Genomic DNA, 17,493 nt, shown 5'->3' on the forward strand with positions numbered 1-17,493 from the left:
AACCAAGAACAACAACGACCCCTCCTGCACTTCCACTGAGATTCTCACCTCTACCCCTTCCACGGCAGGCTGAACCAAAACAAAAATTACAGCATGAAAAAAGGCAACAGAAAGGTAAAAAGAAAAGAGAAAAGAAAAGAAAAGATAAACTGTTCTTCACATTGCGAGTCATAAACTGACTTTTAATAGGTTGTTCTCACCTCAAACTGACAGAATGGAGACAAGGAACATCTCCCGCACTCTGAAATGCTTTCCTGAGGATGGGGAGGAAAATCATCTTTTTTCTATTTATGTTATTTACACAGAACTTCCCACATACTCAATACACAGTAAGGATTATTGGGGTAAACAAGACAGCAAAGACACAATTATCAGAACGCACATAATAATTAACAAATGCTCAACGGCAAAAAATACACCTTCCACCCTTCAGATGTCAAAACCACCCTTCTGATGGTGTCACATGGAGTGTATTCTTCCCTAAATCAAATTTTTTAAAAAGGAGTTTTGGAATTCTTGTCTAGGGGGAGAAACTATAAGACCCTGTTGTAGGCAAATACATTAAAAAAAAAAAAAAACCTTTTATTTAGAGTGAATAATTCCAGATTTTACGTGAAGTGCTGATATTTTAAAAAACCTCTTTCCCAGGTGGAGCTGGAAGAGGACCAGGGGGTTTAATCCCCATCAATCAGGCATGTTCGAGGCCAGAATAACCCAGAGGCCATGACGCCACTCACTGGATACTTAGGCTATCCTGAGAGGGGTGGGTGTGTGTGTGTGTGGGGGGGGTGGACCCTGTAAGTTCAATGCCAAACAGGTAAACCTTCCTAAACGTGATGACAATGCAAAACTCTGATCATTAGGGGTACCCGATGTTATGGGGAGCTTTCATTTATTTTTATTCTTCTTTTAACATGTCATCGGTTATAGTTTCTCAACTGGGCAATGTTATTTGGGGATCTGACCAAATAAACAAACTACTTTCCAAGACCCATTCCTAATCTGTGGAGCATTCATAAAAACTATCAGAGCTCAAGGGCAGAAAGGAGGCTTGGCCCTGAGCTGAGGTCATGAAGCTGTGGCCACACTGCCTTGGACCCCAAATACCACAGCCCCTGAGCTGAGAGCCGTGGCCTCCCTCAGCAGTGGGACGTGCCCAGGCTCTCGGGGTCACGCTCATATGCTGATCGACAGGCTTCAGCAGGGAGGGGCTCAGGGACCTCCCAGTGCCCATGGCCCCACCCCCTATGCAACTGACCCCCATCCCACATGAGCTGCAGTAAAAGTTTATCTTTTTGATCGAATGGAAGTCATTCACCTACCCACTAGGGTTTAAATGTTTATTCTAGAACTGGCTATATGTTTCAGAGAATTAACAGCTAACTGTAAAAACAAATAATAAATTTAGAGCAAAAATACCTAACAGATGAGAGATGGGGAGGAAAAGTAGAGAGGCACTTGCACCTACTCCCACAAGCTTATTAGGCTTTTAAAATACACTCTGCTGTCCCCCATGAAGATTTCCTGATTTTTTTCCCTGTATATATAAAAATAACAAACCTTCAAAAGAGGTCATGGATGGTTTAACACTCCTAAAAAAAGTTTAAGATCCCGTTTTAGTTTTGCTTGTTGGCTGTTTAGAAGCAGCAGGAAACAAGACTCACATAAACAAAACACCTTGACATAGAATGGTCAAAACAAAGCATAATAAAGCCAAAATAAATAAATAAAATACAAGATGGGATGAAACACAGCATCCAACAAACAGGCACAGGAGGACAAAAAGCCACATTAATTATGCCTCTGAAAGAGCTCAAGGAATCCCCTCATCAGGTACTGCTGTGCAGTCTCACTGGGCGTAACTGGAGCTTGTGGAAAACACAGTCCCACTGAGAGGACAGTCATCAAGTTTAAAAACATCTTAAAAGAATATTAACATATACAAATAAGATTAGATTAAAAACAGCAAGAACCATTCATTTTTAAGAGACAAAGTCTTTAGTGACCAACATCGGATACTCAAAAAGATTTAACTAAAGTGGTTTTCCCTCAAAACCGTAAAAAAATGTGTTTTGAAGTACTGGCCATTTGGACTTTCAGCAAACAACTAGGGTGGGGGATTTGGACCTAGAAAACATACATGCCAATATTTATGCGAAGCTTTATTATATCCTCCTTAATGCTTTTATGAAGTCCTAAAACCTCTACTTGGTTTACGAGGCAATGATGACGGAAAGCAATGGAAAACAGCAGCTGAGGACTGTAGCCTGTGCAAACAAGAGCTGCCAGAACAGTCTAGAAAGTACACTTTACTCACTTTCAAGAAAAACTAATAAAACTGAAATACATTTCAAGCTTCCCAGAATTCTCATCAACAAAAACATCATGTTAAAGTGAACAAAAGGGAGATTTTAAAGAAACATAAAAAGGAATGTTCAACAATTAAGAGAAATAAAAGCAAAATGTAATGCTAACAAAATGTGTTTAACAATTTACATGGACTATAGTCACATAAAACTAGATTTCTGACCGGAATTTTAATTAAAAGCACCGCGCCGACATTAGCATTGGTAACGGCAGTGCACAGTGGGGCTGCCCTCCCGGAAACAAACAAGTCACTCACGTTTCCGTCGCTCCTCTGGCCCCCTTTGTGGGTGAGGACCACCACTTCCATCCACTTTCGCAGATGTTGCTGTGAAAAAATAGACCCTTAGCCATGTTTTTCTTGACAACAGGAGCATCTCAATTCCAAAATGCAGCTCTTAGGTGAAAACTCATATGTAATCATTACCTTCCATGCTATTTAATGTGAGAATGGCAGTAGTGATTCTATTACTGAAATAGCACAGGCATCGAACTAGTGATGAGAGTAACTGGCATTTGTTTATGTTCTATAAATAGAAAGGCTGAATTTACCCTGATAAACAACAGAAAATGTCCTGCAACCCGGCCATTCCAATACCAGGACTTTTACTCCTGTCACTCTGTGCTGCAGCCGTTCCCGGCGCGCTGCCCTGAGCCGGCACCAAGCTAGCCGTCGGGGCAGAGACGTGAACAAGCAGACATCGTCCCTGTCCCTGTGGCGCTCCAGTGACAGTGGGGGAACAAGGTGACACACAGGTGCCTGCTGTGTAACAGAAGAGCAGGAACCAGCTACAGATGAGGGCCGAGGAGTCAGGGAGGGCCCTGCAGAGGCAGGCAGGCCAGAAGCACAGGGAAGAGCACTCCAGGCAGAGAGGAGGAGGGGGGCCAGAAACAGAAAGGGTGGCCCCTGGGGCTGAGCATTAGTGGGCACAGGGGGAACCCTGGGGGAGGGGCTGGTGAGACGAGCATGGATCCCGCAGCGCACGCGGGTAGCAACTCCCTCCCGTGCGGAATGAGGGCGCTCACTCTGTGAACAGGCTGTGCTGCTGCAGGAGCAGAAGGGCGACCCCCCCCCGGGGGGCACAGTGACTCGGGCTGACCCGGCCACTTGGGCCGACCCAGCCCGAGTGTGGCAGCCAGGCTCCCGCCCTCAACGGGGCCCAGCCAAACCCAGTGACAGGCGCTCAGAGCCCAAGCTAAACCACACAGGGGCAGCCGAACAACAGCTTCATGATCCTACACTGTCCAAACCTGTTCTTCAAAACACTGCCCCGCGGGAAGTTAACAAGCTACTTTAAAAAGGACTCCTCAGTCACAAACAGGCTTGGGGACAGATGGTTTAAATACATCCAAACACTTTTCTCTGAGCCTTCAGTGTCCACAGACCTTGTGAAACTTCAAGAGGGGAACACAGTAAGTGGTGCTTCCCAAATTTACTTAGTTACTTACTGTTTTTCACAGAAACCCTGTATCTCCTAAAGCCAGTGTTCTAAGGAACACACATTGAGAAACATAAAAATAATATACATTTCTTCAAAGAAACGAAATGCACTCACAAGATTTTACCAGTAAAATTCCTTGAAGGATACCATCAGATTATCAAAAAACCTCTATCTTACTAGCACAGCTATTTATACCAAAGATACGAGAGTAACAAAATTAAAGGTACAGAAAATGGCCAGCTGCTTTCAGATTTCCCAAAGGAAAAAAATAACACTGACTGGTATTATAAAGTTCACTTTTAGTTCAATAAGGAGATTTCCAAAACAACTAACCATCTAAGAAACTTCAAGATCAAATGTCAAGCAGTTGAAATTATAAGAAAGGAAAATGTTCAGGGGTGTCTTTATGAATGCCCACCCTAGACAGTAAGGAGTCCTATCTCTTAAACTTATGCTGAAGGCTTGAGCTGTTCACCCCAGAAGTGTATCCAATGAGGGAAAACAGAGGCTGATGACTGAGCGCCGTTCTGAAGAACACGGCTCGGTAAGGACGAACGTGGCAGACCACAGGGTCCGCACGTAAGGCCAGCACCACAAGTGCAGAAGCGCCGTAGCACAGGACCTGGCTGGACCTGGGTGAGACGGCTGGACAAAGAGAAGCCTCAGTTATTCTGTATCCAAGTACATCAGCACTCTCTGCTTTCAGGGGCATTCAACCACTCAGAACGTGGCTAGAATGTCAGAGAAGGAAAAAAAAAAAAATCCCCCCAACAAACCAGAAACACAAAACCCACGTATTTTATTTTAGGGAAGAAGACTCTTGGCCTTAGTCAGAAACTGCAGATGTGAGACAGTTCTGTTCTTTTTTTTTTGACCGTGCTGCACATCTTGCGGGATCTTAGTTCCCCAACCAGGGATTGAATCCGAACCCCCGGCAGTGAAAGCTCAGAGTCCTAACCACTGGACCACCAGGGAATTCCCTGTTTACTCTGCTCTAAAAAAATCTGGAGAACAATGTTTACTGAATGAATTCCCAGCTCACAGATCTAACGGGTTAGACTGGAGTGAAAAAAAAAAAAAAAACCACACACACAAAAAGAAAGTTGTTTCAGGCAGGCATGCAAAGGCAGCAAGAAATGACAGCCAACAGACGGTAGAGAGAGACTGGTTTTAAAAGGAGACAAACATAAAAACACTAGCAGATTAGAACACACGCACAGATCGCATACGTGAAAGAACCAACAGTCATAAGATGAGGTAAGATAATGTGTGTACTTGATGTGCTCTGACTGGGAAGTGATATAATTTCATTTACTTTAACCATGCTTATGAATGTTTGTATGCATGCAAATTGATAGGTATGTATGTGTATTACACATGGAAGCTTAAAGGGAAAGAGCCTTTCAATATGGAAAATTACACTCTACTATTAGGGCATCACTTAAAAATTTTAGGACCAATCATAATACTATCAATTCCCACTTAGTTATTTGGGCCATTGTTCATTTCTTAGGCGTCTGTAGATAAGAAGAAACCAGCATGTGAGGTTAAAAAGCTGCATAAAAAACACATGCATGTTTGCAGTAACATACCATGAAATTAAGTTAATAAATTATTTACAAATGTTTATTTACAGAATGCAAAATAAAGTTAATACTTGAAACCCTCTCTCATCTGTTTACACCTCACGTTTAAACACTGTCAGATCTTTCCTTTGCATAATTATTCCCTTGATAACTGTAAAAACTCAAAGGACTTCTAACGCTCTTACAAGTTTTTCACCGCATCACTGTCTATAAGGGCCAAAGACTGGGAAAAAGCTGGATGATCACCAAGTGGGGAATGATTCAGTACATCCTGGCACGTCCCCATCATGAAATACCATGCAGCCATAAGACAGAATGAAGAAACGCTTTATGTACTGATATGAAATGGTGGGATGGTAAATGGAAAAAGTAAGATGTATGTATATATTACACTTCCCTTTGTGGGAACTAACAGACGTATGTCCCACTACAAATGGGCAACATCTCTAGAAGGACACACAGGAAGCTTAACACTGGTGTTCCCCCGGAAGAGGAACTGGGTGGCTGGAGGACGGGGGTGGGAGGGAGGCTTTTCACAGACACCCTTTTACACCTTCTGAGTTTTAAACCATGTAAATGCGTTACTCATTTTTTAAAAAAGTTAATTTTTCAGGTTTACCATAGAATTTGTATGCATTTGGCTTACCATCATCTGATCACAAAATTTATCATTGAAGGAGTTTGGGAAGAGCCTGGTCACCGAGGTCAGACGATTCACGACATTCAGTGTCAAGCTCCGATAATCCCCCAGCATCATCAACAAAGGTCTCATGTGAGTATGGATTTGATCTACTTCTATGGTAGCACCTTCTAAAAACTATTTTTAAAAAAGGTTACAAAGGAAAACAGATATCAGAGTATACTTCATAACAGAATGGAACTCATATTCAACTCTAGCAGCGAGTTTTTGCTTTGCTTGGGAAAATGGAGTATTAAACCATATATATCCCAGAAGTTTATGATGAAATGAGGAAGACTAGTCATTACTGTTTACTTTTTAAAGGGCTCAGGATGACTATGAAACAGATAGAGACACTATTACAATCTGGTAGGTTATTAACCACAGGCCGACCACCAGGATACAGACAAGGTCAACAGGAAGAACTCAATGCAGAGCTCACACCCGCCCAGCCCCCTGGCTCACCTTTCTCATACAGGCTTCCCCGGCCTCCTGGAGCTCACTGTTGGTTGAATTAAGGGCTTTGAAGAGGGCAGCGATGATCTTCTCTCTGGACTGAGGAAGGTAATTGCAGGCAGCAAGCGCATCTTTAGGGAGAGAAATCAATATAATTTTCATCATTAGCCTGAAAAACATACAATTTCCTAGTCTAAAGGCTCTTACCAACCAACAAATATATGAGTCACTAAACTTCTTTCCTAGTATCTGGCCTCTTGAAAGACAAAAGAATGCATGGCCTTCTACTCACAGGCTCACTATTATCTAAGAATGAACACTATTATCTAAGAAGGCAACAGCCTGCCAGAAAGTCCATGATAAATCTTACTGCCCAGATAAGATGAAGAAGGGCTGAAGGAGAGAAACAATGGAAAAACAAGGGCTGAAGGGGGTCCCCAATGCACACATGCCCCCCGACATCCTCACAGGTGAGAGCACGGCTGACCTGTGGGCGGACGCATGGTGAACTAGCCGAGGGTAGAGCCTCAGACTCTGGTGATGAAGAAAATAGACACACACAGCCCAGTGTCTCTCCACTATCCAAGTCTAATCAGGTGGTCTCCTCCCAACTTGGGGGGTTAAAGGCTTTGAATATGCAAATATCCTTAGGCAACTCGACATGCCTCCAGCCTCTGTGTTAAAGGTTAGTTAAGGGGTAACACTGTAGCAAGAGCAACGCCCACGCTGGCTGACAGGAACGCCTGAGAGGCACCCACCGGGAAGCGTGAGAAGCTCCCAGCGCTCCACCCACCCCAACTCTGGCTAGCTGTGTCTTGAGCCCCATCCTCAAGCTCAAGCATTATGGTCTGCCTCTCAGCTCCTCTACCTCTAATTCAAGGAGGATTCTGGCAATATTTTATTAAGTGCATAAAAGTTAACAAGAGACAAAGTCAACGAAGCAACTTGTATTGGGTATTTATCAAGAAAGGGGAAAAAGACTGTTTCTAAGCATGAGGGCGAGTAGTGATCTAGTAAACGTTCCTAAACTGTGTACAATTCCTGTGCTAAACAATGACAACACATTCTTAATGAAAGCCTAGAGACAGGCGTCTCAAATGCTTCTGAATCATTAAAAAGTTTTAAAAGCTCTAAATACACCCATTCAGATGAAAATGGCAAGATAGGAATGGTAAGACAGCTCTCTGAAAGCAGAACATTAGAGAGACACGTGCTTAGAGACGCATACAGTTCCCATAAGACAGCTGTAAAGGGTTTACTATAGAGTCAAATCCAGTTTATTAGAGTAAAAAAAATTATTTAAATCCTAGCAATCTATATAATCCATTGACATCTTACTATGTAGTTTGATAAATATACAAATGTAACTTTTTTTTATTCCACCTTAAAAAGACCACAAAAAGTCAGAAAAATTAGACAACAAAAAAATGCCACTGTCTCCCTTCACTTTTGTACCCCGTAACTTGTCTCAGATGTACATGAACTTACTTAAGGCTGCAATTCGTAAAGGTACGAGTGACGGAAGGCTTTTATAACAGGGCAGTTTTGTTAAAGCTGAATCTTCAGCCTCGCACAAATTCAAGAGCTGCAAAAGACAGAACTTAATTTAGCCCGCTCTCACTGTGAAGACACAATAACCTTGCAAGTAACAGAACACAGCGATCTGCCACACACACGATTAACAAACTAAACCCAAATCCCAAAGCATTTAAGTATCGAAATGTGCTCGAGCTTCCTTGTTCTAAAGCAAAACCCAGTCAACCTCTGTGACACTTTCTGACCCACTCTGTATACCATAATGTTTTTTCTTTACGCAGAGTATCACTTTATCTAAACGCAAATTCCAAGATGGCGGGTACAACTCCTCCTTGTTCAGAGCTGCTTCCCAATGCCTTGGGCCAGTGCCCAAGAAACATACATGTTATAATTCAAGAGTTTGAGCAGTAATCCTTTTTTTTTTTTCTCTTTCTGTTCAAGTACAGAGAAGCATAAGTAGGAAGTATTTCACTGGAAATACCGTAATGCAGATACTCCAGTGGCTAGCCTGCCACACTTTCACAGACCACTACACATTTATATATCTAATATCTAAAATATTATATATGGTGTTCTATTACTACTTTCCCCTTCTATTGACATCCTGGAAAATGGTACCGTTTTTTCCCTTAAAGATTCCTACCTAGTAAAAGATTTAAAACAGTAAAGGAGGATATAGAGAGAAAAGCGTTTCAACCACCCACCCTACTGCACTCCCCAGAGGAAACCTTCAGTAACACTCTCCTCATATGTAACATGTTTGTATACACACACATATATAGATCCCTCTGTCCATATGTAGAAGAGTGAGCATCACTAGAAAGCCAGACTTCCAAACGTGGCCACACCAGGATCACCTGGGAAGTTTTTAGGCAGTAGATTCCCAGGTCTGACCCCAAATCTACTGAACCTAAATCTTCGGGAAGAGGACTCAAGAGTTTCTATTTTCCGAAAGATCCTCACATGTTTTGATGCAGCTGGTATCCTGCTAAACACTTTCAAAACCAGTTTCGATTCCCGAAATTTAAACACTCACTACCAGTTTCTGGTCTCCAGCTCCATGAGGAATTTTCCACATAGGTTACAACCCATCTGCCTCTGAAGCCCCCAAAGGCAAGCTCCCCTCCCATTCTCCAGGGGCTCTCCTGGACCTTCCATCAAATCTTCTGAGTGATGTTATACAACGGATATAACAAGGTGTAAATGATCTCAGCTAGAACACATGATCAATGACCTTATACCCAAGCAAAAACATAGGACTTAAAGAATCAAGAGGTAAATTTTTCATAATTGGAAATTCAGACTTAGCGTGGATAAGGAAGAATTTGCTTCCGTATGACTTTTTTTTTTTTTTTTTTTTGCTGTATGCGGGCCTCTCACTGCTGTGGCCTCTCCCGTTGCGGAGCACAGGCTCCGGACGCGCAGGCCTAGCGACCATGGCTCACGGGCTTAGTTGCTCCGCGGCATGTGGGATCTTCCCGGACCAGGGCACGAACCCGTGACCCCTGCATCGGCAGGCGGATTCTCAACCACTGCGCCACCAGGGAAGCCCATCCGTATGACTTTTGCCTCAGTTTACTCTGACAACGCCTCCAGAAGTATGATTCATGCCTCATGAAAATTTCAGATTGGGACTAATCAACAGCCCATTACAGAGTCTAAGAATTAATGCTTATAATTTGACTGTATTTATAGTTTAGTTTCTAGTTATCATTGTCTAATTTCATCCCACACTGTAATACCTATGGTGACAAATACTTTTATAAAGTGCCATCCACCACCGCCTGTTACCTTGGGTCAAGGGGCAAGTCAAGTCCACTGAACGAGAGCCCAGCAGGACAGTGGAGTGATTAGGAACCAGGCTCTAAAGCAACTGTGGTGGCTCCACCCTCAGCTCCAGCTCACCTGCTCTGTAGCTTTAGGTGCCTAACAAACCCTAAGGCTCAGATTCTGCATCTTCAAAATGAGAACCATCAGTATCTGTACTTCACGGGGTGCTGCCAGAACTAGGTAAGGGCATTCACGTGAAGTGAGTTCTCAACTGCAAACGGCACATTCAAGTGATTGATAAATTCAGTAAACTGGGCACCTGCTGATATGAGAGTGATTAAGGTAGATGCTACAGTCTTATCTCTGGAATACAAGCTCAAGGTCCTGAAGAGCAAGGCTCCCTGTGGAGGGCTAAGAGAGCTCGAAGGACTCAGAAACCCCCCACATTCTACAGAACATCTGCAGTCACCATGCCTACCTCCTCGCCAATCCCGGACGTAACATACCTGTGCCGGGGGCCTTGAGCCGGGCGATGGCCGGTTACCACGGTCACCGCCCGTGCCTTCTGAGTGCTGCCTGACCAGGCTTCGTGCACAAAGACAGGTTCCCAGACGCACGTCATCACCGTCCACACCACGCCGTACCCACCCCCTACCTCTGTGTAGAACACCTTATGCTCCACCACGTTAAGGTCCATTGTGAAGAGCCTGGGCTGCAACGTGGTACAGAACGTGTTCCCCTCCATCAGACCAATCTGCGCGTTGGCAGGCTGGTGTCGGAGCAAATGCTTCTTAGGTGGGACCATATCCTGGAGAACCTGGGAGAGGCAGGGAGGAAGCATCGCTGACCAGCCGCCCCTCAGAAAGCAAACACCTCTCATCACAATGTTCTAAGCCAATTAGCAATTTGAAAACCATAACTGAAATCAAAAGCTATCACAGACATCCTTCAGTTAGGAAAGGGAGGCTCTGTTTCATATGCTGACACTGGGTCATGGAAAGATGCACGTCAGATACGTTTAATTCCTACGGGTCCAGAGTAACCTCTCTCACAACCACCACCACCAAAACAAGAACAGGACCATCAGGTTGTGCTCCTCAGGCCCAGGAAACCAGCACTCTACTCCCCTGACACTCACAATTACTGATAACAGATGTTAACATAAGCATGTTGCTGTTTGCATACCTGAGATCACAAAGAGCATATGTAATAGCACTCTGTTTACTAGACACAAAATTACAAATTCCATATCATCTACAAGTCAAATTTGAAGGAAAAAAAAAAGCGTCTTCAAACGTTCCAAACTAGGTTTCAAACTTCAAACTAGGTTCCAATAACCCTAGTTTGGTGACAGACGTCTCACCTCCTTATGGGGTTCCATTATCACGGTCACGCTTTTCCCGGTGACCTGGGCCAGCACCTGCAGGGAGTGCATAGCCTGCTTCCTCACGGTTGAGTTCGGAGACGTGACTTCCCGAACCAGGTCGTGGGTCACGTGGTGGAAGGACTTCTCCTGGGCCGCCATGATCTCCTCAGCCCTCTCCTCGTCCTTCAGGGGCGTCGCACACCTCATCAGAAGCTGCTCCAGGGTGGTCTTGGCCATGGCGACCGCCCCATTGGAAACCTACAGGCCAGCGACTCCTTAGCACGAAAGGGGGCGATGCTGCCCACAGCACCCACGTCTCCTGCACACACTCCCCCCAACAAACGCTGTCACTGGGGGTGCACGCCCCTCACGCCAGCTAATGTAGCAAGCCTGCTTCCTTAACGTCTGCAAGGTATGCTGGTAGCTAACTCTCCTGCTCATAGGTAATTTCTGTCTGTCATTCAGAAAAGAAAATGCGGATCTAGACTCGATCCTTGTGTTTACCGGATGGATTTAATTAAGCAGGCAATGCCCACCATGTTCTATTTGTTTGTGTTATTTCTGCACAGAGGTTCATAAAGAACGCGACTCCTATAGAAACTTCTAGCCAGTTAAGTACTCTGGCCAGGGGCTGTTCATCAAGACAGACAAGTATTTATTTAGATCCTCAGAGAAAGAGAACCTAAGGGCTCTGATCTGACCTTTCACTGAAGATGCTGTAACGTTTTCTAAGCTTCTAGGACAGCATATTTGCGGAACTGTCTGAAACCAACTGTGCCCCAGGCAAACCAGCATCTTGAACCAGGATGGTTAGGTTTGGGGTCACCCATCACTTACCTCTCCAGTCAAGTCCATCATGACAAAGAGGAGAGCTTTGAGGAAGGTTTGCTGGTTCTGCAGAACCCAAGTGAGAGGCAGCCGCTCCATGAGGAACTTAATGGACACCACACCCCCCAGCTTTGCGTACCAGGCCTGCTCGTAGCAGCAGGCGCACAAGCGTTCCACGATGTAAGAGAAGAGGGGCAGCTGGCACGCCTGGAGAGAAACGCACACAACCCGTGCAGTGTTACTCGGTTCTTACGCTATGAGTGACTTCTAGAAGGGCCGCCCTCAAGCACAAACACGCCCACGCAGACCTCAGTCCTCCCTTACCCTCTCCTTTGAGCCCAGGATAATACTCGCAACGTCAAATATCACAGCGAGGGCCACCTCCCCGATCTTGCAAAGTTCCTTTTCTTCATACGCCATACAAATAGCTATCGCATCAATGAGGACCAAGGGGTCCATGCCTTTCGACCCGTTTTCTTCACTGTGAAACATGGCGGTGCTGGGCTGGCTGCCCACCTGGTAGCAGGGGAGCAAGAAGGGACCTGAAGGAGAGGCAGAGGGCACGAGGGAAAGTCGGGTTTAGCTCCACAAACGTCCTGGTCCCTCAAATTGCAAAACTACCTCGTGTTTTTCCTTGAGGTTAGGAATTTAATAAAAGCCCAACCCTGGTACTCCAGACCAACTGCTGGTAAACTGCAGTTATTTATAAACTAAGTGATCTGACTTGCACTAAGGCTATTTTTCTGAATGTTTTCCATTACACACTGATATTTTCACACCTTCTCAATCCTAATTCCAAGATGTATTAGTTTAAACTGAGAACCGCAATCAGGTATCTTCTTTAAAAAAATCATTAGCGAGGCCAAGAGGTACAACATGGGAACGACCACGGGTCATGCTCTGGACACTTCTGACACACAAGCAACAGTAAAACGCAACAACATCCACCTACAAAACCTAACCCGCACAGAGAACAGACTGCCAGCAACTAGTCAATCACACCCGGCAGGCACCCAGCGTGAGGCAACACGGGAGTTCCTGAGAAGTGGACAGGTCTGCTGGAAACACTGAGAAACAACCTAAGTGTTAAACTGTACAGCCCTGACTGTCCAGGCAGGAAGAGTTATAAAAGAGGAGGGGAAGTTCTGTGTTCTGCCGCGTCTGGAGAAAACTACTTGCCGATCTAGGGTGAGGGACTCCCAGGACCCAAAGCGCTCCTCAAGTGTGCACGCCCACTGACCAGCGCTGAGATTAAGTGTTCAGAAATTTAGTCACTGGCAGTGTGGTGACACTTTTACTGTCTTTCCCAAAATCACCAGCCCGCAGTGGCTTAGAAACACAGAGACAAACAAAATGGGTCCTTCACCAGCCAGAGCCCGGGAGCCCGGAGCAGAGGTGAGGAGCGCCCGGGCAGGACGACCCCAGGAGCGGGGGGGGGGACTGGGGACCGAGGAGCAGAGCGGAGGCGGAGCCTTGGAAGCGCCACCAAGGACAGGGGGCCGGCAAGGGGTGTGACCGCGAACTGTCCCTGTCCTGCACACAGAGGGTCCAAAAGTACTCAGCCCCCAGGATGAAAAACAAAGGGCCAAAATGTTAAACTCAGTGTATTTTATAGGTAAAACTTGGTGACAATTTTCAAGTGAACACAGCACCCACCGCTGACATACCAACTCTGTCAATGGAATTAGTGGAAAACTATGCAACAAAAGCCAAAAACCAATCAGCCAAACTCAGCTTCTCTGAAACACAGCATCTGACCAAGTTTCTGTAGCTCCCCGAAGGCCTCAGCCCACCACTTCTCTGTCCCACTCACCGCACTGCTGGGCAACTGCCACCATCGTGTAGTGGCGAATCAAGCTGGCTACAAAGGGCAGGGCACTGGGCCGGAGGTCTTTAATGACAGCGGACATGAACGCCCCGGTCAGAGCCTGCTCAAACGTCTTCCGAGCTGGGGTGTCTTGAGCTTTGTAGCGATGCGATATGATGACACTGGGTATGGTCTTCTCTGTAAAGCTGCAAGACAACAACCAAATCCATCATCACGACACTCAAGTCCTGAGCCAGTGATTCCACTACAACTTACTTACTTTCAACCTGCCCACTTTCCTCCTGTGCAGATAGGCTTGAGTGAGTTAATTTCTCTGCTTTAATTTCAGCAACACTTTGGAATCAAACATGATGAATTTCATGATCAATGTTTATAGCCAATGGTTCAAGGGACACCAAATACGTTCTAGCCAATATGAGCACAGGTGATGGATCAGAGGTGAATTACAAAAGGACAGCACACTCAATATTTTTGTAATTATTTTCTATTTTAAGAAACTTGATGTTAACCTTTTATAATTAAATAAGCCAAATCGTAAGAAGTGTCAATGATCAAAGAGAGGTGAAAAAAGCTATTACTTAAAGGCAACTATATACCTTTTATATGTTGAAAAATCACACCACTAGGTACAGAATCAAATGGGGCTATGGGTCTAAAAGGATTTACTGCCGATTATATGAGATTAACTAAAACCCAAGAAAGCAGAGTCAGGGAAGCACACATCAAACACAAGGATAAGAAATGGTCATCAACATTTTAACAATTTTTAGTTTCTTCCAACTATGAACAGGTCCAGATACAGAAATTTCTTTCTGTGACCAGAGTCTGCCTCTAATATTTGCCCACTCACTCTCTGGTTCTGCCCCCAAAACGAATAAATACACAGGCCCTTCATGTCCACGTGCAGTATCTCCAAACAGGGGGAAGAGTGGTGGTCACACTCCCCACCCAACACCTGAACGTCTCCCCAGCTCTTTGCCAGATTGTAATCATGCTCTTTAAAAGGCCACTGGGTCCAACTAACCCAGACAGACATCTGAGTCCCACCATCCTCCCGGCCTGCTCTTCCACACTGTTCCTGACACCCCAGTACATGCTCCTCTGGCTTAAGCCAAGAAAACCTGTGGTCAGCCAGAGTAAGTCATAGCCTTTCATCCACTTCCTGTGAAACTTAGGGCAAAATCTAAAGTCTCCTTGGTGTTCCCCTGAGGCCCTAACTCAGTCCCATCCCACCCCACTCTCCCTCCCACCCAGCGCACTCCTTAGCCTGCGATGCATAGTAGCACTTATCACTAGCTGAAATACTATGCATTCGTTTCTTTCTGCTATTGTCTGTCTACCCCACTAGAATATAAATTCCTTGAAGGCAAGGATGCAGTCTTATACACAAACCTTGAACAGTGCCTGGTTCTAGAAGGTACTCAATCTATGAATGCAGAGATGGAGAACGAACAGTCTTTATAAATTAGTGGGTCCTGAATATCCAAAGGGCAAAAAATAAATATGGACCCCCTACTCCACTCCATTCACAAAAGTTAATTCTAGAGGATAAAGATCGAAATGCAAAGGACAGAACTACAGAGCTTTTAGAAGATAATACAAGAGTATCTTTACGACGAGGATGCAGAAAATGATTTCTTACAAATATAATAAAAAGCATAAAACAAAAGGAAAAATTTATCACCTTGACCACAGTAATATCATGAACTTCTGTTTATCAAAAAATTCGGCTGAAAAGCTTAGAAACAATGAGCACACCTAGCAGAGAGACCTTGGTCTGTGTCCATTTCTTCAGGAGCCCTCATTCCCTTGATAGGGAATGGTGACTCCAGGGCTGGGGGGAGAGAGGGCACGAGGTGAGCCAGAAACATCCTGCTGAGCTACAAAAGGATGCTCAGAAACTGATGGGGACATGACACGGGAATACAGGAGGCAGCCAGGAGGGGCTCTCAGTGACTCAATCTAGACAATCTGGTCACTAAATTAATGGACTGTCACCCTTTAAATAAATTAAGAATCCATGAGTCCATACTACTATAAACAAATATGAAAGGAGATGGAAAAAGCTCTTCCTTTGTTTTAAAAAAAAAAAAAAAAAAAAAGAGCACATGGAGGTAGAAAATCACCATTTTACATCCATACAAGAGAATATGATTCGGCAATGAAAAGGAGCAAACTACAGACAAATTTTGCATCATGGATGCGTTTCAAAAGCATTATGCTGGGACTTCCCTGATGGCACAGTGGTTAAGAATCCACCTGCCAATGCAGGGGACACACGTTCAATCCCTGGGCCGGGAATATCCCACATGCCGCAGAGAAACTAAGCCCATGTGCCACAACTACTGAGCCTGTGCTCTAGAGCCCACGAGCCTCAACTACTGAGCCCGCGTGCTGCAACTACTGAAGCCTGTGCACCTAGAGCCAGTGCTCTGCAACAAGAGAAGCCACTTCAATGAGAAGCCCGCACACCGCAATGAAGGGTAGCCCCTGCTCACCGCAACTAGAGAGAAAAGCCCATGCACAGCAACGAAGACCCAACGCAGCCAAAAAATAAAAAAAAAAATTTTCAAAATTATATTTAAAAAAAAGGAACCGTACAATATGCAGCCCTGGGTTTGGCTTCTTTCCCTTAGCCTGGTGTTGGAAATGATCTGTTCATCTTGGAACACGAGTCAGTAGTTCATTCCTTGTTACTGCTGAGATTTCGTTGTATCCACGCACCATGGATGACAGACATCTGGACTGTTTCCAGTCTATTATGATTCTTAAGGCTACAAGTTTCCCTCAAAATATAGCCTTAGCTGTACACCAATTACATCTGACCACATATTGCCCTTTTCTTTGCTCTTCATTCCTGTGGGACTTCAAGCAACCATGACACTTCACACTATTCTACATGTCTCTTAATTCTTTTTTTAAATTTTTCATCTTTTTCTCTCTCTGCACACATTCTGGATAATTTCTTTTGACTTATCTCTTATCTGAAGATTCTCTTTATGCTTTTTTTTTCTTTAATCTGCTTGGGTAATTTTTATAAGGTTTGTAATTTCTTGGAGTGTTTTCAAGTTTGTCTTTCATTTATTTTAAACACAGCAGAAGCATAGTTATAACCTAACTGTGGAGATCCTCATATCTGCAGTCTGAGCAGATCTCTTTCTGCTGATTCTGTGGGCTCTTATTCATACTGCCTTACTTCCCTGTGCACTTGGCTATTTCTCACTGCTCTCTCTCCAATGCTCTTTCAACAACTGAGCACCTACTATATATCTGGCATTATCTTTGACGCTGTGAGAAACGTAAAAATATAAAGGAAAAACCTCTTCCCTGAAACCTATAACACAGAAAGATGACAAACATACATTACCACAAAAGATCATTATTATAAAGGTCACAGCCTTAGGTGATATGAGCAAAATAAAAATGTCACACAAAAGGATCACTCTGGACTGGAAAAGCAAAAGATCCCCTGAACACCTATCGTGCAGGTGCTGCAAATGGAACAGTGAGCCGTAGGGAGAGAGGACTGACCCTTGATTCCTGAAGCTTGCGACCTAGTGGAGGAGGCAATACTAAAGGAGGATTACGACTGAGAGAAATTCTAACTCGCAAGCACCCAAGGTTCTTCCCATTTTCTC

General features: G+C 44.5%; 1 protein-coding gene across 11 annotated transcripts in view; it reads right to left on the reverse strand.

Moving 5' to 3' along the window:
- Positions 1-17,493, reverse strand: part of TRRAP (transformation/transcription domain associated protein) — a 110,481-nt gene that overhangs the window by 58,977 nt on the left and 34,011 nt on the right. For 5 of the 11 annotated variants that reach the window (XM_067012273.1, XM_067012269.1, XM_067012271.1 and 2 more), the window contains exons 23-33: positions 13,841-14,040; positions 12,352-12,569; positions 12,037-12,234; positions 11,197-11,457; positions 10,489-10,650; positions 8,016-8,112; positions 6,537-6,658; positions 6,039-6,209; positions 2,624-2,692; positions 201-254; positions 49-69 (exon numbers count right to left, since the gene is read on the reverse strand). In XM_067012273.1, the coding sequence (XP_066868374.1) occupies positions 49-69; positions 201-254; positions 2,624-2,692; positions 6,039-6,209; positions 6,537-6,658; positions 8,016-8,112; positions 10,489-10,650; positions 11,197-11,457; positions 12,037-12,234; positions 12,352-12,569; positions 13,841-14,040 (1,573 nt within the window). The remainder of the gene's footprint in view (positions 1-48; positions 70-200; positions 255-2,623; positions 2,693-6,038; positions 6,210-6,536; positions 6,659-8,015; positions 8,113-10,488; positions 10,651-11,196; positions 11,458-12,036; positions 12,235-12,351; positions 12,570-13,840; positions 14,041-17,493) is intronic. The other 6 variants (XM_067012274.1, XM_067012272.1, XM_059036763.2 and 3 more) reach the window with 4 other exon arrangements.

Source organism: Kogia breviceps, chromosome 14, assembly GCF_026419965.1.
Source record: "Kogia breviceps isolate mKogBre1 chromosome 14, mKogBre1 haplotype 1, whole genome shotgun sequence".
NCBI classification, from domain to species: domain Eukaryota; kingdom Metazoa; phylum Chordata; class Mammalia; order Artiodactyla; family Physeteridae; genus Kogia; species Kogia breviceps.